The sequence below is a fragment of the Microtus pennsylvanicus genome, chromosome 3, assembly GCF_037038515.1.
Source record: "Microtus pennsylvanicus isolate mMicPen1 chromosome 3, mMicPen1.hap1, whole genome shotgun sequence".
NCBI classification, from domain to species: Eukaryota; Metazoa; Chordata; class Mammalia; order Rodentia; family Cricetidae; genus Microtus; species Microtus pennsylvanicus.
In genome coordinates, this window is record NC_134581.1 from 38,169,048 (window position 1) to 38,192,955 (window position 23,908).

Genomic DNA, 23,908 nt, shown 5'->3' on the forward strand with positions numbered 1-23,908 from the left:
GGAAAGGGGGTGTTTTGTGTACAGGAATGACCATAGTGTGTTGCAGACTCCAATCTAGTGCTTGGAGCTGGTAATCTCAGGGTACAAAGGGAGACGTGGAGTCTGTACCTCATACTACATGTTCCTGATGTGGGATATCCTTCTCTTTATGTGTTGCTTTTATTGGTTAATGAAAGAAAGATGCCTTGGCCTATGACAGGACAGAATATAGCCAAACTGGAATGGATATATATAGAGAGAAGGCAGAGTCAGGGAGACAACATGTAGCTGCCAAAGGAGAAGAATACCACCAGAATCTTACCAGTAGGCCACAGTCTCATAGTGATACATAGATTAGTAGAAATGGGTTAACTTAAGATGTAAGAGTTACTTAATAAGCCTGAGCTAGTAGGCCAAGTAGTGTTGAAATTAATATAGTTTCTGTGTGATTATTCGGATCTGGGTAGCCAGGAACAAAAGAGCAATCTCTGCTTACATGTTCCCTAGAAATAAACTATCTTAAATTGTGTGTGTGTGTGTGTGTGTGTGTGTGTGTGTGTGTGAAGGTGACGTTCATGGTTGTAGATAAGGACACACCTATGCTAATATACTTAGGGTAATGGTCCTGACTTTTGAGACATAGTCTCTTTGCTGAGGTTAGCCATGCTATCTGACCTGGTAGCTTCTGGAGATTCCCTTTTCTCTGTTTCCGTACCCCAAGATCACAGACACTCACATTGCTGCATCCAGACTTTATGTGGGTTCTAGGGATCCAAACTCAGATCACCAGGTGTGTATAGCAAGGTTTTTACCTGCTGAGCTCTCTCCCCAGCCCAGATGTTATTATCTTTGTAATGGCTTCAGCTAGTTGTGGTCTGTTAATGTCAGTCTTCTGGCTAATGGGTCAGAAAATGTGAACTAGTTAAAGAAAGGAGAGAGAGAGAGAGAGAGAGAGAGAGAGAGAGAGAGAGAGAGAAGAAAAGAAAGGAAGGAAGGAAGGAAGGAAGGAAGGAAGGAAGGAAGGAAGGAAGGAAGGAAAGAAGATTTTTATTAAAACATCCAATATCAGAACAACTGGGCAGTTCTTATGACATTTCTCTTATATCCTATGATCCCAGATTTCCAGAAAAAAAAAACTTGAAAATGTATAGTATTCTCTCAAAAAGGACTAATCAGTGACTTAAGTTTGACATTCTGTGTGAACATACAGTTACTTTAGTAACTGGTCTCTTAAAATTTTAAGTTTTTAGAAAGCTTAGAAAGCTGGTGTGTATGTGTGTGTGTGTGTGTGTGTGTGTGTGTGTGTGTGTGTACGTGTGTTTAATGATCCAACTAAAAACTTGTGAATGAGTCTTACATACTAAAGTTATCTAAAGGAGGTGGTTTAAGTAAAAATTAAACAGAGCTAAGTACTTGAATTCTTATGCATTCTTCAGTACCTGGGAATAATACGTTTGTTATTTATGGTCACTGTCCATTAGGTTTTGATGAGTTAAGATTTTGTTTGCAATGCAAATATCCATGTCTTTCATTGGCATCCTAGCTTACTACAAAACCAACCAAACAAACCATTTCATTTTCAACAGAACTGTTTTTGTAAAATATGTTTACATGGGATTTGTTACTGTACCAAATATGGAGCTGTGTTAAACAAACCACTGACAAAAAAGATGAGGTGTGGCAATAGTGGCAATGATTCCTCCTGGAGGTTTCTGATGTGTCCCAAGGTTTTTCTCCCGTCACAGGCTCCAGAAAATGTATATTGGGCAGGCCAGTGAAACTGTAATACAGTTCCAAGTTTGGAACATATTTCTAAGCTGTGATTACCCCAGTACAATTTTTGCCTGGGGACTAGCAGTCTCTTTAGTAATAATACATTAGTTCTAGTCCCGTCACCAGACTCGGAACTTTGTCCCCCCTCTTGCTGTTCTGTCTGCTCAGAAACACGTTCTGGTGACCTTGTTGACTCTTGCTGTTCTCCTCCTTCTCTTCCCCAGCCATTCTCATTTCGGACGTAGCTTAATTTCTGTTTCTGTTTTTAAGTATCCTTTTGATTAACTAGAAAGTTTGATGGAGTCCAGTGGCATAATTAAATCCATGTTGTGTCAGTTGGGTGTTTCTTAGCTGCAGGCATGTTGCTAGGATACTCTTAAAGACACAATTCTCTTGATTAACTGCACAAGCTAGATTGCCCAAGTAGCATTTTTATCATTCATAGAAATACAGGTCAGGTTGCATTTGAATTTACAGCAAGATGAGTGCCATCCAACTCCGGGTGCTTTCAGCATCACAGAGATGTATTTAGGTATGCGCACAAAGATTGTGTCTGGAATAATAATTTAGTGGTTGAGAATTAGTCGTCTATTTTAGGGAGAGCTCAGTGTCCATGGATTTGAAGCTGAAAGAATTCTGAATTTAAATAACCACCGGGAGACTCTATCTCCATTGTGTGTGTAGCGCTGCAGAAATCCCACTGCGGTTATTATGATTGTTATTATTTACTGTTGTATTTGATTCCAAAATTTCAAACAAATTGCAGTCACGGTCCCTGGCTGATTTAGTAAAATAAAATCAAGAAGCTTGAAGAGTAGAAATTCTTCTATTGTAATTGATTTCATATGACCAGTTTTTATTTTATTTTATTTTGAGGTTAAGGACTGGTAAATAACTTAATTTGGATGGTGTTCTAACAATTATTTTATGGCTAATTAATATGAAAATGTAAGTGTCTGTGTCTGGTCCCTGCCTATGATACATCTGTTAATGTGTTTATTCGTTTAACAAGTGCTTTCAGGGATTCTATCGTATATAATGCGATAGCTAGAAGCCGTAGGAGGAATTTTAAATGTGACTATGACATCGATTTTCATTTTGGAGCCATCAGTTCCATACTAATGCAGAAGATGGATTGCACAACTCAGAAATTGCAGATAAGATGTAATGAAAGAGTCAGTGGGAATCCACTCCACAAATGAATCGTGGAGTTATTTATGAGACAGCATTGACAGCTTTCGGTAATCAATTGAAGGAGGGAGAGGGAGAGAGAAGCCTGCAGGAACTGAGGAGGTGGCAGTGGCAGGAGCTGCCATCAGGCCTATAAGAATAGATTTGAGAGGAAAAGACAGGAAGCTTCATTTTAATTCACCGTTTTTTTGTTTGATTGTTTGTCTGTTTTTTGGTGGGTTTTTTTTTTTTGTCCATTTTGTTTTGTTTAAGTCAAGATCTTTCAAGTGGCTGAAGCTGGTCTTGAACTCTTGACCCTCTTCCCCTGACTCTTTGTGCTGACATCATGTGCCACTATGCCTGGCTTCTTCTAGCTCTTTCTTAAGTGTGTTGAGTTGCTGAACATGCATACAGACATATGAGAGCAACAAACAGAAGGCAAGTCTACAGCAGAGATGTTGATTTAGGGCTTTGTTACACACGGATGACGTTTATACTCGGGGATATATACACACAAGGTTGCCTAGTGTGTAAAACATGTGAGTTGAATGAAACAGGGCTGTAATAACACTGAGATCATTCTGCCCATTAGCTTCTACCTTTGAAAGGGTTTCCTTACAAAGAGTTTCTCATTTTTACTCGAAGTTTCAAAGGTATCTGAATTATAGTTAATGAAGTCATCCCCGTCCCATTTCCCATCTATTCATAGGAGAGGAGCTTGATTTTTTTGAAGATTTTTTAGGAAGAAAAGGCATTTTTTTTTATTCTGAAAGGGCTTTGATTTCTAATTGCTTGCCTGTGTTAAATTTTACAAATGGGATTGAAGACAATTGAAATAGTTTCCCTGTAGCTACCACAGAAGCCCGCCATTGGCAAATAGACAAATAAGATGATATCAACCTTTAGTTCTGCCAGCCCATCTGAAGAACCGTTCTGAGGGTCCACGGCTGTTTATTTCCTGGCTTTGTAACTTGTCTGATGATCCCCTTCCCCATGTCAACAATCACAGACATCACTATTTCACCTTCTTAAAAAACCCTATTTGCCAAGGTAGTGTAGTCTATGGTGTGTAAGTCAAGAGGACATGGAAAGACACAGTCAGTTCTTGCTCTTCTCCACAGTCCCCAATCTGAGTCGGAAATGCCCCTATCCACAATAAAAGTCTTCCTGTTGATTTCCTAGGAATCCTTCCATAACATAAGCAAATGGAGGCAATATGGATTTTTGTCTTTAGTAAATAAAAGACAGCATGTTTTGCACATTGTGGTATACCTAGGCGAACATTTATGCATTGCCTTCTGCAGCTGGTAATCAAAAGCCGGGCCCTTGTACATGCTAGTCAGACAATCAAGCTCAGTTACATCCCAGGCTTAGAAAAAAGTGTTTAGCTTAAAAAAAAAGACTTTAGAGATATTTTTAAATTATAATTAAATTTTTTGTGCACGTGTGTGGGTGTTTTATCTTCATATTATGTCTGTGCACCACGTGTGTGCAATGCCCATAGAGGCCAGGAGAGGGTATCAGATCCCGTGGAACTTGAGTTACAACGGGTTGTGTGCCACCATGTGGGTGCTGCAAATGGAACCCATCTGGAAGATGCACCCAGTGCTCTTACCTGCTCAGCCATCTTTCCAGCTCCTGGGGTATGTTTATTAAAACAATGGTGATACTTCTGTAGTGTTACCCTGTGTATCTGAGACTGTGGTCTGTGTTCTGTTTAGTTCTATAAACTTCAATAGTGTTTTAAGGTTTTGTTGGACTATTTTTGCGTAGTCCTTACATATTTCTTGGTAAGCTTGTGCTAAGGGCTTCTGAGGTTGAGTCCCAGGGTCTTTTGAATACTGAGTGCTCTACCACTAAACTGTATTTCCAGGCCCATTTTTGTTTTCGTTTGAAATCATTTTCTTCCATAGGATCTTTTATATGACTACAGTTTGTATATGTAAAAATTATTTTTTGAGGTTTGGGGGCATATAAACATTTTGATAATGAGGTTTCTGTCTCCTCACTCCTGTATATCATCACCTTTGCTTCTCTTGGTGATGACATCAGCATCTTCCTCCCGCAACTGAACACAATGCTACATAGAACTGAATCATGCATAGTTTAGGGATGCATTCATTGGTTTCCCTTTAAATGTGGCTCTGACTTTGAGTCTGAGGTAGATTTAGTTTTCTTCACATTAAACAATACATATATTTTCTCATTTTACTTAAGAATTTTAACCAAGAGCACTTGTCCAGTTGTTTTTCAAGTGCTTTTTTTGTGGTTAGCAAGGCAATTATGCACTTGTTCATTCAGGACTAATGTGGTGGATTGTTTTAATAAGAGATGTTTCTATTTCTATTGTAGCCACTGTAGATTTACTTTACTCAATATGCTGAAGTGTTATTTGATGCAGAAAAGATTTATAATTACATCCTCACTGTGAATTGGGCCATTAGCTTTAAGAACATCTTTATTTTTATGGATCATTTATGCTTTGAGGGTTGAATTTCACCTTTCCTATTAAGATCTTGCTCCTGTTTTTATTATGAAGTATATTTGCATCCATTTATTTTTAGCCTTGTTTTGTGATCCAGCCTCAAAATCACTTTCAATGTATAAATTACTTGACATTTATTGCTATTCAGATAAGTTTGATTTTTGTTCTATACTGCTATTTTATGTACTCTTGTGTCAGCAGTTTGAAAAAATATTTTTCCATTATGTGGAATTTTCTTTGCCTATATATGTACCTTTTGGTATTAAGAAAGGTTTTTTTTTTTTTCAGTGTCTAATTCCCTTTCTTTTGGGTAGTCATATATAGTTCCATAACCAGGGTGTTAACAATTGGCATGATTCTTTTCCCTGTTTGCTCTTCACCAACAAAAGGTTTTGATTGGCATTATCTTTCTGATTCTTTGTTTTATTGAATATTATTATATTTCTGCTACTTAGTTCATCAATTTTAAGTGATGTCTTTCAACTTTAAACTTTGTAAATGAGGCTGTGAATTTCTTCTCTTTCCAACTTTTCATTTTGTGATGTCTATGCTGTCAGGGTGTAGAAACAGCTGTGTTCTGTCTTGACACGTGCTCTGCAATGGTACTGCTCTTCTGTGAAATACTTTGGCGTTCAGAAGACATCCTTCTGCGCCACTGCCCCTGTTCTCTTGCGGTTGCTGGAGGAGGTTCACTTGCCCACACTAGAATCCTCATCGCCTTTTGACTCCAGAATTAGGCTCTAGATAGAATGCAGAGGGTCAGCTTTCTAGGACTATCTTGACCATTTATGTTTCTGGGATATAGGAAAAGTGAGCTCCACACAAGACCTCATGGAAGGGCTTCCAGAAAGTGGAGATGAGACACCGTGGAGGATAAGTGGGAAAAGAGAGCTCCAAAACATCCGTGCATTAGTGAATTGATATTCATGGGATTAAATGGCTCTTGGTGTCATGGGGATATTCTAAAGATTGTATTAAATGTTTCTTGGAACTGACAGAGGGAAGAATTCTGTTCTCTGGTCACCATGCTAATTGGTTGAAGGTGTTAGCTTTCTTACTCTTCTAGATGGAGGATGTATGAGCACCAAGTCCAACTCACCACTCAGGTGGGCTGCTGCCTGCAGAAACAGACTGTAGTCTACATGGAAGGACATGCCACAGGGAAGGTAGCTGGGACCAGGTGAAAAGGGGATGTGAGATGGTATACAAGAAGCGTTGGATACAGTGTAACCACCTTTGTCTGTCTTTGTCTAGGGGGTTAGAATTATTTGATACTCTGATTAATTTTAACTTTTAGCTCACTGCTGTTGTGCGTTGCTAATTTTCTATTTTACTTAACTGTCATATATACAACAGAATTGTCATTTTGAGGAATTTATAGGGATTCTATTTTAAGACTTAACATAGCCTCAAAATCTGTAGGTTTTCCGTAAATACATGTGCTTTATTTGTAGAGCACAAATTTCAATGTTATTGTCGTTTAAATTTTTATTTGTTCAAATCCTCCATATTCAGTTCTCTTTGTACATAGCTCTGGTCAAAACTTAGTACATAAACCAGTGGTTCTCAACCTTCCTAATGCTGAGACCCTTTTCTACAGGTCCTCACGTCATGGTGACACCAATCATAAAATCACTTTCATTGCTACTTACATAGCTGTAATTTTGTTACTGTTATGAATCATAATATAAGTATTTGTGTTTTCCGATGGTCTTAGGTGTTCCCTGTGAAAGTGTCATTCAACCCTCAAAGGGGTTCTGACCCACAGGTTGAGAACTGCTGATGTAAGCCAGGCTGCCCCAAACTCATAGGGATCCACCTGCCTCTGCCTCTGGAGTGCTGGGATCAAAGACACCATCACATCTGGCAAGTCCGTCTTTCAGAATGTGATTTTCGTCAGTTTCTTCATATACATTGCTTTGATGTATTTTCACTAAAGTTAGTGGCTCCTGTTTTAGAGTCTGGAGGATGTTACTTTTAGTTCTGTCCTTTTCAGCTCATAAACCATTTGAGAAAGATACTGAGACATCAGACTGGCATGAAATATCACCTTCACTGCATGCAAAACTGGATTAGGAGACGCCATCTGGATTTCTAGATAAGTCAGACTTTCTCCTGTTAACCCACGTTAACTAGTCAGGGGTGGAATATTTGACTGGGCAGTTGCCCTGGCCCGGGATTTCTAAGGAGTGAGAGTAGAGCAACAAGCTGGGAAGTGCGTGCTAGGAAGATATACTGAAGCCAGAGCCAGAAGCATATGACTTTGCTGGCCTTTCAAGTAGTGTGGTAGCAAGGGCTTCCTCCAAACCCAGACACTAATACTACCACTTGGTGACATGCAGGAGTCTCCATGTTCTTTTCCCGTAGGTTGTTCTAAGAGTGTGGCAAAGGGTGCAGTCCAGGATGGTGCAGCAATGCTTGGCTCATCATGACCTGAAGTAAAAGTATGGCCATGAGAGCAAACACAGCAGTTCTAGGAGCTGTGCTGGGAGCTTCTGGGTGGAGGGGTCTGCGTCTCTCTCCTTACCATTACTACGTGATTTTTTACCAACGTAAAAACTTCCCATTTGCTTTAGTCCTGACAGCCTGGTCCCCTGCTTGGCCAGCTTGCATTTCTTTTCTATTTTTGTGCGTCCCTCGATTTATACTTTATGTAAGTTTTTTTTTAAATTTTGGATAGACTCCTATAAAGAAATACACTTGTATTTTTTTCAAAATCCAGTGACCACGTGATGGTGGTGCATGCCTTTAATCCTAGCACTTGGGAGACAGATCTCTGAGTTTGAGGCCAGCCTCTTTTATAGGGTGAGTTCCAGGACAGCCAGGGCTCCACAGAGAAATACTGTAACTAACTAACTAAATAAATAAATAAATAAATATCCAATATATGTGTTCTTGTGTCCTTGTCTTTACACAGTTTTCACTCCTGGCTTTTGCTGAACAATAGTCATTCGCCTCCCAATTTATTACTGCTGTTTGGGTTTTCTTTTTGTTCATGAGTGGAAACTACTAATTTGATACTTTTTTCCGTTTTGTGTGTGTGTGCACGCACATGTGTGTGCAGGGTGCATGTCCATGTGTATGTACAAGCATTTGAAGCTGGGAGGCAAACAACGCTACCATCGTCAGAAGTACTGTCCGTCTCCTTTGTCTCTCATTGGCATGGAGTTCGCCATTGAAGCAAGGCTGGAAAGCAAACTCCAGGGTTCCTCCTGTCTCTACTTCCCCAGGACTGGGGCGTCAAGTAGGCACCACCTTACCTGAAGTTTTCAATGTAGGTTCTAGGAGCCAGGCTCTCATGCTTGTAATCTAAGCACTTTACCAACTGAGCCATCTCCCCAACCTAAAATATTACAGATTTTACATTTTTGCAGTCAGTATTTTACCTTTCAAGACTTTTGCTTAATGTCCATAAATCTAATAACTATATTAGCAACTAGATTTAAGCTGAATTGTATTGGTTTTATTGCTTATAGAATTTTATTCTATATTGTCTTCTCCTTTAAAATTTTGATAGTTTGTTTTCTTAGCATGTATTTTCTTAGCAAGTTATATAGACAGTATACTTTCCTCCTCAAAACTAAAGAGACTAACATTTGTCAAATACTGACTGCTATTCTGAAACAATCTGGCAAACAGTAGGGTAAACAACTCTCAACACACTTCTTCATTGCAAGCTTCTGTGAGTCCGTATTATGTAATTATGGATTATGAATCTTAGAGACATGCATCGCTTCCCAAACTTGAACTGATCCAATTCTCTTGTCATTGAGTGTTATGGAGAACAGTTGTAATCACGCTCTTTATTTTAGTAACTTGTTTGTTTATCTAGATCTCATTTGCAAGGGAAGTAAAAGCATCTCTGGGATTCATTTACAACAGGCCTCTTGTTTGACTTGGTACACTGTTTCAGATGGAGTTTGGTATGTGAAACAAAATCCACTCTTCATACATTCCACAGAAAGAATTTGACAAAGGAACCCTAGAGCTTGTGAAGACAGAACTGGAGGACTTGGTAGAGTGAGCTTATGGAAATGGTTCCCTGATATGGGATTCTCCTCTGTATGCTGTGAATTTCATTGGTTAATAAAGTAACTTTCTTGGCCTGTTGATAAGGTAGAATAAAGGCAGGCGGGGAAAACTAAACTAAATGCTGGGAGAAAGAAAAAGGAGTTAGAGAGAAGCCATGTAGCCCCACCAGAGCCAGAGGGAACTTTACCCAGTAAGCCACTGCGATGTGGCGATACACAGATTAATGGATATGGGCTAAATTAAGATGTAAGAGTTAGCCAATAAGAAGCTAGAGCTAATGGGCCAAGTAGTGATTTAATTAATAGTTTCTGTGTGATTATTTCTGTTCTGGGGTGGCTGGGGTGAACAAGCAGAACACTGGAGGGCTGAAGCATGCCCCCTGCCAACTCAGGAGGTCACCTGACTCCAGGAACACATCACCACAGCTACAGAGGATGGGTCATGAGGTGCAATTAGAAAGTCACTGCCACTCCAAATATGGAACACAGAGGTTGTCCACCTAGCAGCCAGAAATTGTATTTGGGGTTCTCTACAGTTTTGATCCTCAGTACAAAAATATCCTAAATGGAGGGAGGATGTCTTCCAGATCCCTAGGTCAAAACAAATTCTCTGTCCAAATATCAGTCTCAGGTTTCTAGTCTTTTGTGCCCATAATAGCAAATGAACTCCTAGATGGACACTTGGTGTGTGGATGACTTCTCTAGTCAAGGTTGAGCATCACTTCAAGGTCTAGGGTTTGTCATCCATCAGAACCTTGGATGTTCAAACCTCCTCTCAGGGGTCACCAACTTTTTCTTCCACACGGGCAGTAGTGACAGTTCATATGCCACAGAAGCAATCGGAGACAAGGTTGCATCACCTGTCACTCAAGTCCTCAGGATCAACTGCTGCTGTCCTTCACTAAGGACCACCAGCAGGTTTCCAGGTTTTCTTTTTCTCGCAATAAGGATCTCCAGAGAGTTACACAAGGTGCCAGAGCAAATCCCTCCTATTGGGTGACCAGAATACACCTTGTTCATTAAAACATTAAATTCTGTACCCTGTGGACACTTGAATCCGCCAATTTTTGAACATGTAATGTGTGACTTCACACAGCATGGTGAGCCCACATTTGTGTGTGGTGATGGGACTTCCTGCATGAATGTCTATGACTGTACCTGGTTACAGCCCCTTGTCTTCCCTGTTCAGGGGTGCACCCTGCTTTGGGATTATATACAGTGCTCCTTTTCTTTGCTAAAAGCAATGAGCTTTCCTTGCCCTGGTATTTTCTAGTTGTGCCCATGAGCTTTGCATCCACCAAAGAGTGAACTCCATAATCTTCAAGATTCGGTTTCTCTCTGGTTATCAGAACATCTGGTAAACTGTTCTTAACCACGGATGCTCCGTGCAGTAGATTCTTATTGACTCTATTGATTCTGTGTGTAATGTACATGCGTGTCTGTGTGTAAGCATCATACTGGTCACCATGTGTATGTGGAGACCAGAGATCGATATTGGATGTCATCCTTTATCATCCTCTGTTAGAACATTGACCTGCACCCTTAGGCCAGATCTCACAGCCTGATTCAGGCCATGCCCCACCCCTTCTCCTCTCCCCCAGGCAGAGAGCTAAGAAGCAGTCTTTTTGGTGACAGCTCTCAACTTACGATGCCTGGCTCCTCCATGCTCTTTATCAAGTACACTTTTCTGAACTAAATCATCAGAGGTGCAGCTTCCTGCCACCCTTAAAAGGTTGTATGAAGCCAGTTCTTTGCTCAGGGAATTTTCTCTGAAGCCTGCTCTCTGCAGAGGCTCCTCTTCCACTCTCACGTAGAGTTTCTCTCTCTCAGCCGCTCTTTCTTACTCTTAAGCTTCTCTCCGGGTTTTAAAAGGAAGCCTCTCCTTTCTTTTAAGATTCCATCATGTTTACGTCTCCATATATTGTGCTGTTTCTGTCTAATGCCTAACATCAGGGCTATGATGAGGCCTTGAGACTCTTACGTCATAATACACATGAAAGGAATCCGTGTCTGCTTCCTTTCCAGACCGACCACCACTCCCCTCCACCTTTATGTTTATTATTTTTAATTGAAAATTTATACAATATAGTCTGATCATAATTTCTGTTCCTCCATCTCCTCCCAGATCCTCCCTCCCTTCCCACCTCCCCACCCATCCAGCTTCTGTTTGTTTCTCCCTTTATTTTTTGACACAGGATGTCTCACTGAATCTGAAGCTCACTATAGAGCTAAATTGGTAGCATGGAGCTCTGAAGATCCTCCTATCCCTGCACTGCTGGAATTCTAGGCCATCATTGTCATATCCTGTTTTATCCGGGTACCAGAGATGCAAACTCAGCTCCTTAGGCTTGTGTGGCAATCCCTTTGCTAGTGAAGCCATCTCTCAGACTGTTGGCTTTTCTCTGTTTGTGTTGTCGCAACAATACTTCCAGCCTTCTCCATGGTTCCTCCTGTTCTGATCCCCCAAATGTCCCTAAAATCTAGTAAAATCTGTGAGACTCCTTGCATCTTGGTTCACAAGAGATGCCTCTATGGCTCCATAGCTGAGTAACTGGAAGATCTGCCCCTAAAAGCCACAAGAAGTTTCTTTCCTTTGCTAGCCTAAAACTTTTACCAAGACAGTGACCATCTTAAGCTATTATCTCCAGGAAGACTTTGAAAATGATGCCAAGGGGAAGTCCTTTCAATTGACAGCCTGGTGCATTGTTATTTATTATTTTATTTATTTTATTATCGAAACATAGTGAAGGTCCATGAGGACCAAAAGACCACAAGGGTAAGTGATACAAAGAAAGACTAGGAATTTCAGCTAGTGGAGTGTCCTCTGGCCCAGCATTCACCTTTCCCTCCACTTTCCTACCAGCCAAGTGAGGTGAGGAAGCCCTCCCAATCAGTGCCATAGAGATGCAGGGCCGCATGTGTGCGCTCACACGGATGACAGACAGTGCCATGTAAGAATACCTCATAGGACAGACAGAACTAAACTGTGACAGTAGTGCCCCTCCTGAGAATCCACTGGAGCCCCGTGATTCTGGCGCACTGTGAAGGTGCACACATTGTAAGTGACAAACACTGAAGGAGGCAGATGGCTTCTCTGATGGTTACACTGAGGTCCTATATTGGCCAGGCTATTTGCTTGTGAATTCTAGAGTTCCCTATACACCGCAAGTTCCCAAGACCCATTATCTTTTTTTTCTAAACAGGACCTTGGTTCAGGAAGAGATTTGTGTTCATTTAATACAGTCTTAATAACTCTATTACTAATGGGAGGCCACATATGTCCCACCACCCATGGGGGGAACTAAGGTTCATTAAAACCCATGTCCAAGTAGCTACGTGATTGCTCACAATGGTGACAGACTCAGAAGCATATCTTTGTCATCCACTTCAAGTAGCCTCTTACTTAAAAAGTATGGATAATAGGAGGAGGGGTTAGTGCCACATGCCACCCAGGAGATTTAGGACTGTATACTGTTGGGGATCTGCCTTTTGTATGAACAGATGGAAGGAAAACCAAAACGAACATTTAAAGTCCCTTTCTGTTCTAGCTTGCAGGTCTCAAAATGCAGCCTCGTAGGCTTGTGATTGGTGTGAGGTCATGGGGTATCAGAGCCCTCCACTCAGCAGCTCCCCTTCCCTGCTGCTGTGTTCACATGCCTTTTAGCTTTGGTCCTATTTTGAGGAGGCCATTGAAAAAATGACTCCCATTACGTTAACTTTTGGATTTCTTCAGAACAACATGTCACATCTAATTAAGGTGACGCAGTGACCAGCTTGTTTTACCAACAGCAGCTGCTTCTGCTGACGTGTGCCCTTGATTGTCCCCAATCTGGGGAACAATATTTTTGTTTCCATTAATATTTAACCTGTTGTAGCACTGGGTGATTTAACATTTCTACAATTGGTAAGAAGATGATGACCGGAAAGCTCATCTTCCCATACAATCTTACCTGGGTTCCAGGTGAAGATTTTCTTGCTCTGCAGTTAGAAGTTGCTCTGTTGACCTCACAGGGGACTGTGCAGGGAAAGATGCTGAGCACAATAGAAGTGTGTGCACCAAGTATCAATCTAAAATCTTCATTCTATTGCCAATAAGTCTGGATTTCAATTTAAAAATCTTGTCTATGTGCATGTATGTGTGTGTGCATGTGTGTGCATGTTTGTGTGAGTGAATGCAGGTACATTGTATATTGATGCTCATCTCTCTTATTTGAGACAGAGTGTCTTATTTATTGCTGCATATGCTAGGCTATCTGGGCTGTGAGCTCCCAAAGACTCTGCTGTGTCTCCACCTCCCATCTCATGCAAGAGAGTCTGGATTAGAGATGTGTTAGGGCACCCAGCTTTACATGAACTCTGGGGAATCTTAACTCAGGCTCGCAGGCTTAATCAGCAAATTCTTTACCCTCTGAGCCATCTTACAGGACCCTGGACCTGAACTCCTAGGAAAAGCCGTAAGAATATTCATAGTGTTCTATAGATATGGCTTTGATACAAAAGAAAGTTAGTGTCTCACTGTGACACTAACTGCTACAACCATTTATTTCTAGCACTAACATCTGCATTCATCAATGTATGTTTCTAAGCCATTACTACTCTCAGGAAGGTACCCTGGGAACTTTTACCAAATATTTCTTACAACAATATCAAGCAAGTTTTAAATAGTCCTCGGTATATCATGAATGGAGAAAATACAAGAATAAACCACAGCATTGGACAAATGAACAAGTCCATAAATACTTCACAATGCTTTTATCTTTCAGTTTTCATGTTTGTTCACAGTTCTGTGCAGGCCCCTCCTAATTCAGCATTTTTGACTGTTTGCCCAGGGCACGGTTGTTTAGTTTGCCTGGGACAAAAGCTGACAAGGCCTTCTCAGCACTTTTTCCTACACATTTGCCCTTCAAAGAAGCATATTTTCCCAAGCTATCTATAAGGATTTGCTGTTTCTCATGATCCATCAATTACTCAGAAACCATTTTCTCCCATCTCCGGGAACTTTCCACAAAGATGGAGTTCACACTGAACAGAAGTGAGTATAGCTAAAATGGCTCTACCATGCGACCCAAGGTTGGTATTGACCCACGATAAGAATTATCTTGACTTCCTTCCATAATTTTAAATACATGTCATATATTGCAGCTACACAACATTGGGCCTGACTTAAACCTGGATATTTAGTGCACATCACATGAATTTCCTTTAGAGGGCACTATTGATTCTTTGAAACCATGGGAACCTTTCTTCACTTCCACTGGTATGGTTGGCCAAACTTGCAATCTTGCTGGGTTTCACGTCTACTCAGAAGGAAGTTAACATAGATCTCCAGTCCAGCACTTGGAATATGTTGTCCATTAACAGCAGTTCAGAAGCTAATTTAGAATGCTAACTGTTAAGACATCAAAGCAATACACACAATTCTGTAGTTGGTAACACCAATGGGTTTGCCTTTAAAAACCCTTCAAATGAGAATTTACTGTTGTAACTTGATATAAAATTAACTTCAATAATCCAGTCTTTTCACTTAGTAAAAATAAACAGCCACACCCTTAGAATCCATTATTTCATTGTAGAAATAGGTAACATGTTTTTGGGAGATACCATGTTTGTAGTATTATCATTCAGAAATTCATTAAGACAATGCAGACAATGTATAAAATTTTGTTTTTAATATTTTGTGTCTTATAGAATCTGCTAATTCATTGAACCTTGATAAATTACAAAAGAGTATTTTTCCTTTTTTCCTTCTAAGTAAAAAGAAACATATTGAAAGGTTTGTTTGCTGCAGCTTTTAGTCTAACTAAAATAAAGGAAAATCCCAAACATTCCAGTGCTCAAAGCACAATATTGTGGCTACAAATGCTTTCATATTATCATCCATAAAAATCTGCCTCAATTTTATATCACAAACTATTGATCCAACATGCATCTTGTACAGTAACTTCTTACTGAATTACCAATGGTCTATATCAAGAAAAGACAATAATCTCACAGATGTTTTGTAAACAAACATATGAAAATGCCATTATGTCCAAAGGTCTAACAAAACAACAAATTTGCATTATCTAATGAGTTCAATATGAATTCCTCACATCAGCTCTTGGAACTTTTCATAGAATGCTCAGTGCCTGCCCTCTAGCCTCAGATTCCTCTACTAGTAATCTAAGCTTCCAGAAAGTGATACCCCAAGTATTGTTAGGCTCATATCCCCAGAAATATAAACATAGACATTCAATACATCTTTTCAGCATTTTGAATGCTACTAACTTAAGGAAGTCCTCTCTGGACCTCTAAGACAATGCTCACTGCTTTGGAACTGGAGCCACTTGTTGTGAGTTTTAATCACACTGAGCTGTGCATTTAGCTTTTCTGCTTCTGGCTAGCTTCACAGCTCCAGCAACACGAATGTAGTTTGGCTTTAAGCCTCACCAATTTCTGCATTCACCTGGAAGTATCTAGGAAATGTTTCCTTTTCAGTCCAAGTCATCGAACCTTGTATTCACCTTTGCAAGATTTCTCAGTAGCTTCCATTTCGATCAACACCTACATTTAACTGGTGAGGCACAGGGAAGGTCTATTTCCTAACTGATGGCCTTGGGACTGTGTCTGCTGGTACAAAAGTCCTGACAGAACTCAGTCTTCTCCATGGAGCCTAGGGCAAGAGCCCATTATTATCACTCATGCCCTGGGTTGTGACTACCAATGCCATAAGATTCATCATTGCCAGATCTTCCCTAACCCTGACTTATGGGACACTCCTACCCATGCTCCGCAGGTGCAAGACCTCATATGCTAAAACCAAAAGCTTCAGAATTCTTGGTATTCAGTCCATATATCTAGTGGAGGTCTTCACCACATCCTATGTCACAAGAAGTATAGATGCTACTTCTATTATTCAAAATGCTACTTACTTGTACATGCTATGAATAACCTAGGGAACATCTCAGAAACTCATGGATATCAGACCACAACTGTTGGTGCCCAATACCCTAGAACCTCTTTCATTTGTTCCCTGAAACCAGGAGAATGAATCATCTGGATTCCCTAGCTCCATGGAAGATGTTAAGAGCTCTACAATTCTTGGAACTAATGTCAGTCTTCCCATGGAACTGAAGGAGGTATCCTTTGTATCCAAAAACCTTAAATCCAATATTTCTAGTGCCATAGACTGCAGAAGCAAAAGTGCCTGTCTGGCAGGATCTGGAAAAGGCCCTTATGTGATGTAAGAACTGTCTGATGATGCTAAATCCAAAAATCTTCCACATTTATCCTGAGAGTCCTGGACAAGATCTTCTTCCTAGCCTGTGCTACTAGAACTGTGGTTGCTGATGCCAAAACCCTGGGCACCAACTGTGCATACCCTAAGGGCCCTGAGGACAGCCCTTTACACACCCTACACCACCAAGATGTATCAGATATTGCCAAAAGAACAAGTGGCATCAGGGATCAACCCCGTGAAGCTTAAAGGCATGCCTTAAGAGTACAGTAACTCTTCAAAAAATAGATATGAAGTTGAAAGTAGCCTATGAAATACCTGAAAAATAATTCAAAATTAGTGGGTCTAAGGGAATTCGATGAGGTGTAAGAGAACTTAGAAAAATTAAAATATGGAATAAAAAATATTGCCACACACACACACACACACAAGATCCAATGTGATGTCTTGGAACTAAAATACTTCAATCAATTAAATTAAAAGAATAATAGTGAACTGGAGAGATAGTTTACTATTTAAGAGTATTCTTCTAGATGGTCCAAGTTCAATTTCCAGCATCCACATGGGGGCTTATAACCATCTGTAACTCTAGGTCAAGAGGAATTGATGCCCTCTTCTGGTCTCTGTAGGCACTGCATGCACATAGCACACATGCACAAGCAGGCAAAACTTAAGTACACATAAATTAATAATAATAGAACCTTTAAAATGAAAAAATAGAGCATTTACATAAAAAACTAGGAAAATCAGAAGAAAGAATTTCTTAATCTTGGTTGTTATGGAAGTTCTCTATTATACTTTTCTACTTAAAAATACAAGTAGTTCAACAGACTCATTAAGGCAAAATGACTAGAAAATAAAACAAGAATAAAGTTTATAAAAACTTCAGAATATAATTCAGCAAAAATTGTTTATACTATGAACATTATAACAGGTAATGAAAATCTGAAAAAAATCCGAAAAGTTTCATAAACTTCAGAAATCTTCAGAGAAAGCATCTCAAAAGTCTTCAATTAGACCCAAACAAATCCTCAGTGAAGCATATTATAGTCAAAAATGTCTAAAGATTTAGCAGAAGCCCCTAAAAACAGCAAGAAGTATCAAGTCACTCTTAAGAGAAGGCTAGTTAGGAATACAGTACATCTTGCTGGAAAAAATAACTTACTATATGGAGGTTGGAGACATTGCTCATTGGTTAGGGGTGCTCACACATACATCTTAAAGACCACGATTTAGATCCCAGCACCATGTAATAATCTGGATGTCCCTAAAATGCTTGTAATTTCAGCTCCAAGAGATCTGATACCCCATTTTGTCTTCCATGTATGTGCATTCTAGCATAAGTTTTTCCCCACAAATAAAAAACAAGCATACTATGTCCAACAAAATTACTTTTAAACACTGAAAGTAAAATAAATTGTCTTTCTCAGATAAAGATAAACTAAGGGGATTGCCACCCATTCAGCTTTATAATAGACATTTAAGGCAGGCAGGCATGTTGAGATGCTGTGCAAACCTAATAGCATGAGTTTCCTTCAAAGAACTTACACCAGAAGGAGAAAGTCAAATTCTGAAAGTTGACCTCTGAACTCCATGTCTGTACTATGATGACCCCATATACATATCATGCGCACACACAATAATAACAAGATATTTTTATCAGAAAAAATACTTAAGGAAGTCTTACATTATAAATGAAAGGATAACTGTTATTGCAGAACATGAATTGTACAAAACTTAGTAGAAGAACAAATATACAAAAGAGAAAGAGTCAAACCTCAGCACAACAGATAACCACTAAATAATAGAAACAGTAAAAGAGGTGAAATGAGAGAAAAATATACAAAACAAGCAGAATACAATTAAAAAGAAAGTAGGAATCTTATTTATCACTAATAATATTGAATGCAAATTATAGATCAAATGTACCAAATAAAAGACATAGAGCACACATGCACACACACACCAAAACACAAGACCCAACTATTTGCTGCAAACAAGAAACACACCTCATCTGGCAAAGTACATCTGAGCCATATGTGAATGTTGTCCTGTACCCCATGAATATAAGTCCAATAGTTCTAAATAATACTCTAAAATTCAGTTTTGGGCACTGATATATTGCTGGCTGTAGTTTTGTCATGTATGGGCATCACTGTATTGAGGTATGTTCCTTCTATTCCATGTTTCTATGAGGCTTTTATCATGAAAAGATACTGTACTCTTTCAAGAGCCTTTCTGCATTAAATGAGATACTTGCTATTACTGGACATATGACTACTTATGTGCTGAATTACACTTATTGATTTGTGTATATTGAACCAACCTTGTGTTGCTGCAATGAAGTAAATGTGTTCATGGTGTATGATATTCCTAATCTGTTCTTAAATTTGATTTAAGAAGTTCAAGAATTTTCTTAGCAATTCTTATAGATATGTTCATCAGGAAACTTGTTTTTTTGTTTGTTTGTTTGTTTTTCTTGTGTCCATATTCTGGTTTGAAATCAGGACAATGTTGACTTCATAAAGTGAGATTATTCCCTTAGAAACACTGATATTAACTGAGTTCTAAATGTTTGGTACAATTTGGGAGTGAATCCATGTGATTATGAATTTTCTTTGTTGGATTATTTTTGACTACTGCTTCAATATTATTGATGTAGATTTTTGAAGTTGTTCATCTCCCTGATTTAGTTTTGGAAGATCATGTGTTTCCAGGATGTTTTAGTTACTTTTCTAACGCTGTGTTAGAGACTATGGTGAAAAGCAGCAGGGAGAGGAAAGAGTTTATTTTGCTTACACTTCCAAATTAGAGTTCATCATCGAATGACATCATGCCAGGAACTCAAGGCAGGAAGCTGGAGGCAGAATCTGAAGCAGTAGCCATGGAGAAATGCTGCTTACTGTTTTGATCCTCATGGCTTTGTCAAATTTTCTTATACAATTCAGAACCACCTAACCATGGATGGCACCACTCCCAGTGGGATGGGCCATTCTACATTAATCATTAATCAAGAAAATGCCCTACAGATTTGCCTACATGCAATACGATGAAGACATTTTCTCAGTTGATTTTCTCCTTCCTAGATAACTCTAATTTATCAAAGTTGACATAAAAGTGGCCAAGACACGTTTTACCAATTTCTTCTAAACTTTTCAGTTGTGTGGAATGTAATTTTTCAAAGCAGCCCCTAATGATTCTCTAGATTTCACAGGAATCTACAGTAGCATTTGTGTTTTCATTTCTAATTTTATTAATTTTTGGCCTTGCTCTCTTTCTTTTGGCTTTAATAGGGGATTGCCAATTGTTTATCTCTTCAAAGAAACTGCTTTTTGGTGAAGTCTATTTACTGTTCTTTTAGTCTCTGCTCCATTTATTTCTGCTTTAATTATCATTTCCTGCTGTCTACTGCTTTGGAGTTTGAAATGGTCTTGGTTGTTTTTTTTAAGGTTTATTTATTTATTACGTATGCAGTGTTCTGCCTTTATGTATGCCTGCAGGCCAGAAGAGGGCACCAGATCTCATTATAGTTGGTTGTGAGCCACCATGTGGTTGCTGGGAATTGAACTCAGGACCTCTGGAAGAGCAACTCATTCTCCTAACCTCTGAGCCATCTCTCCAGCCTGATGATCTTGTTTCCTATAAAGATCTTGAAAATATGTTATTTATCTGAGATCTTTCTGATTTTTTAAAATATGAATGCTTTACAAATTTGCATACCAGGCACCATACTAATCTCTGTATCATTCAAACTTTTTTGATAATCTACTTAAAAATGAGAGAGGAGTACTAAAATCAACTATTATTCTTATAACAGGACATAACAGAATTTTTATGCCCATTAATGATTGTTTTTATGAGATTTGAAGTTTTATTATTTGCACATCTTTACAATTGTTGTATCTCTTAATTCACATGTTGTATAGAGTGGTTTTCTTTATCTTGTCTGACTAATTTTGGTTTGAGCCTTATTTATCAGATATCATATTATCTATACCAGCTTGTTTTGTGTTTCTATTCGCTTAATAAATGATTTTGCATTCTTTACCAGTGGAGTATGTTCTTTAGGGAAAAACAGTCAGTCAGTTAGATCTAGCTTTTTAATCCAGTCAGTCAGTCTGTAACTTTTTATTGGTGAATAGAAGTCATTTATATTTAATGCTGTTATTGAGCAATATTTACTCATCCCCATAACTTCATCACTTTTTTCTTATTGGATTAGTGCTTATTCTTTTCTTTCTACCCCATTCATATCAATTTCATCCCAAATCATATCAGGAATTTGATGATTTACTACATTGGACATGAAGAATTCACTCTTGCTTTCTTCATTCACCTACTCATTTTTATCTCCTGTGGTTTCATGGTTGAGGCTCTTACTCCATTGTCTGTGTATATTATTTCCCTGACTGCCTTTTGCAATGCTAGCTTCGTGGTCATGAACTATCTTAGTTTGTGCTTGCCTTGACCTTTCTTATTTCATCAGCAATCTTAAATGACTTTTCAATCTTGGTTGGCAGTTACTTTCAGAACTTGAAATTTCTTGGTTTTTTTTTGTTGTTGTTGTTTGCTGATAAGGGATCTGATGTTTTACTGATATTTTTGCCTTTGTAAGTATGTTGGTATTTTTCCTTTGAGCCTTTACTATTGTTACTTTGTTTTATGCTTTTGAAATCTATATAAACTTGACTGTCTGTGAGAACTTGGAGCTTTAACTGACTCATGTTTTAGATATCTATTTTTTTCTAGAACAGATATTTTTCTCCTATAATTTCATTTAATAAATTCCTTAACTGTCTAATCTCAGTCTCTCTTCCATCCTATGGATTTCTTAGGTTTGGTCTCTTGATAATCTCTAAGAGTTCTTGGGCGTTGTTGCCATATTCACTTCTTTGTCCTCGCTGCTGTCTTAATGTAGTGTTTTTTCAACCTTGTTCATCTCTAATCCTATGATATTCTTTCTTCTACATGATCATTTGGTTGATTTTAATGTTCTTCACCTGATTTTATTAAATCATTTAATTGTTAAATGTTAATTAATTTCTAGCATTTCTACTTATCGAGTATGATTTTTTCTTAAAAAAAATCTCAATTTCCTTGATGACCTTTTCATTTATCTTGCTGTATTATTATCAATTGTATTGACATTGTTCCCTCCCCATGCTGCGGGTTTTCCCTGCTGGATTCTAGATTGAATCCATCTGTTCATTTGTGTTTTCTTTTAAGTAATTGATCATTTTTATCGGAAAAGCTTTGGAGTCTTCACCTGGCATCTTACCTATTATCTTTGAGTTTAGTAGTTTACAATTATGATTTTTGAAAATTGTTGCCTTAAGTTTTTGTCTTCTGCATTTCTTTTTTTTTTTTTTTTTTTACGAATGACACTTTATTCAGTCATTTTCTTTACAACTGAAACTCTGGGAATTCAAAATAAACATCCTTGCCCGTGAGCTTCTTATACACACCAGAAAAAGTTTCCACCTTGTGCTCCACATTGTTCTGCTGTGCTTTGTCTAAATGAACCTTTATGAGCCTGCTGCCGTCCAGTTTCACTCGGATCCTCTTGCCCACAATCTCACTTGGGAAGACCAAGTCCTCAAGGATGGCGTCGTGCACTGCAGTGAGTGTGCGGCTTCTGGGGCGCTTCTGCTTATTTTTCGTACGGCTTTTCCGAGTTGGCTTGGGCAGAATCCTCCTCTGAGCAATGAAGACTACGTGTTTCCCGCTGAACTTTTTCTCCAATTCACGAACCAGCCGGACTCGGATTTTTTGGAAGGATTTCAGCTGAGGAACTGGTACAAAAATTATGATGACTTTCCGGCCACCACCAACTTCAATTTCCTTGGCCGCAGTAATGTTGAGCTCCCGCAGCTGCGCCTTGAGATCCGAGTTCATCTTCAGCTCGAGCAGCGCCTGAGAGATGCCGGACTCGAACTCGTCCGGCTTCTCGCCACTGGGCTTGATGATCTTGGCGCTCGAGCTGAACATGGCTCGCCCTTACGGAGTGCCGGCTTGGAAAGAGCTGTCTTCTGCATTTCTATGTTGTGATTGCACATCTGGGTGTGCATGTCTCTGTGCTAGCTAGTTTTATGTCAACTTGACACAAGCTACAGTCATTGCAGAAGAGAGAGCCTCCATTGAGAAAATGCCTCCATAAGATTAGGTTGTAGTCAAAAGTGGAGGGCAATTTCTAACTTGGCAATTGATGTGGGAGGGGTCAGCCTAGTGTACCTGGGAGATAACCTGAGTAGTGGGGCTGGATTCTATAAGAAAGTAGGCTGAGCAAGCAAGCTATAGGTACAGCAAACAGCACTCTGGAAGAGCAGCTTGTGCTCTTAACCTCTGAGCCATCTCTCCAGCCCCAACAAGATGTAAAAAAAAAATAGACAGAGGAGAAAAAGAGGAAAAACATGGGCTGGGGATGGGGAGAAAGGAAAAAAAGTAAAAAGAAAGTAAGGAAAAAATATTGCTTCCAAATGGAAAAACATTCCATCTAATTCTGTGTAAACAGAATTAGATAAATATATAAAGGAGAATAACAAATGAAAACACACAAAAATTTAATGCAATGACATTAAAAACATGCTATATATATAGGAGGAAAGTAAACACATGGGAAGAAAAGAAAAGGCTGAGGTGTTGGAGCAGCTCTTCCTGGGTCCTGCAGGATTGGAGGCGGTTCGTTATATGAATGGAGGGGTCAGAGGAGCTTGTGGACGGAACTTTACTATGGTTTTCTGGGAGTCCGTTTGGACACGAACCTGATGCCCGCCAGTGCTCTTTTCACCAGAGGCCAAGGCCGCCATCTCTTCTTTGCCCCCAGAGTCCTATTTTTCCCCTCTGTTGTTCTAGGTATTTTTCAGTTTCTTGCATGGATTTCTAAAAACCTTCCTCTATTTCTCTCTTTGAGATAAACTCTATTTGTACTTATTTGGCCTCTTTGATGGGCTCACACAGAGACAGCCATCTTCCCTAGAAATCCTAACTCCTTTTTTAAACAAACACACTAATAACCCACATTGAAGGGAAGCCAGTGTCTTTTTTTCCCCTTTTTCCCCACTGATTACTTCATTGCTAACATCCAGAACATGTCTGGCACATAGTAGGCACTCAATAACTGTTTGTCAAACAATTAATTAGTGCTAGGCACTGTGAGCGTGTAATGAAAAGCACAAGTAATGTAAAGACTGCTGCTGCTCCTCCTGCTGCTCTCCTCTGGTGATTTATGACTGTAATAGAAACATGGACAGGCTT

The 23,908-nt window shown here is 39.2% G+C and overlaps 1 protein-coding gene across 1 annotated transcript; it reads right to left on the reverse strand.

Annotated features, from left to right (window-relative positions):
* Positions 1-22,005: 22,005 nt before the first annotated feature.
* On the reverse strand, positions 22,006-22,674 carry LOC142845771 (small ribosomal subunit protein eS7-like). Its single transcript, XM_075965109.1, has one exon. The coding sequence runs from the start codon at positions 22,640-22,642 to the stop codon at positions 22,058-22,060; it is 585 nt and encodes a 194-aa protein (XP_075821224.1). The 5' UTR covers positions 22,643-22,674; the 3' UTR covers positions 22,006-22,057.
* Between the last annotated feature and the right edge of the window lie 1,234 nt (positions 22,675-23,908).

Coding starts and splice junctions, on each gene's coding strand:
- LOC142845771 (XM_075965109.1), bottom strand. CDS start 22,642: ATGTTCAGCTCGAGCGCCAAGATCATCAAGCCCAGTGGCGAGAAGCCG.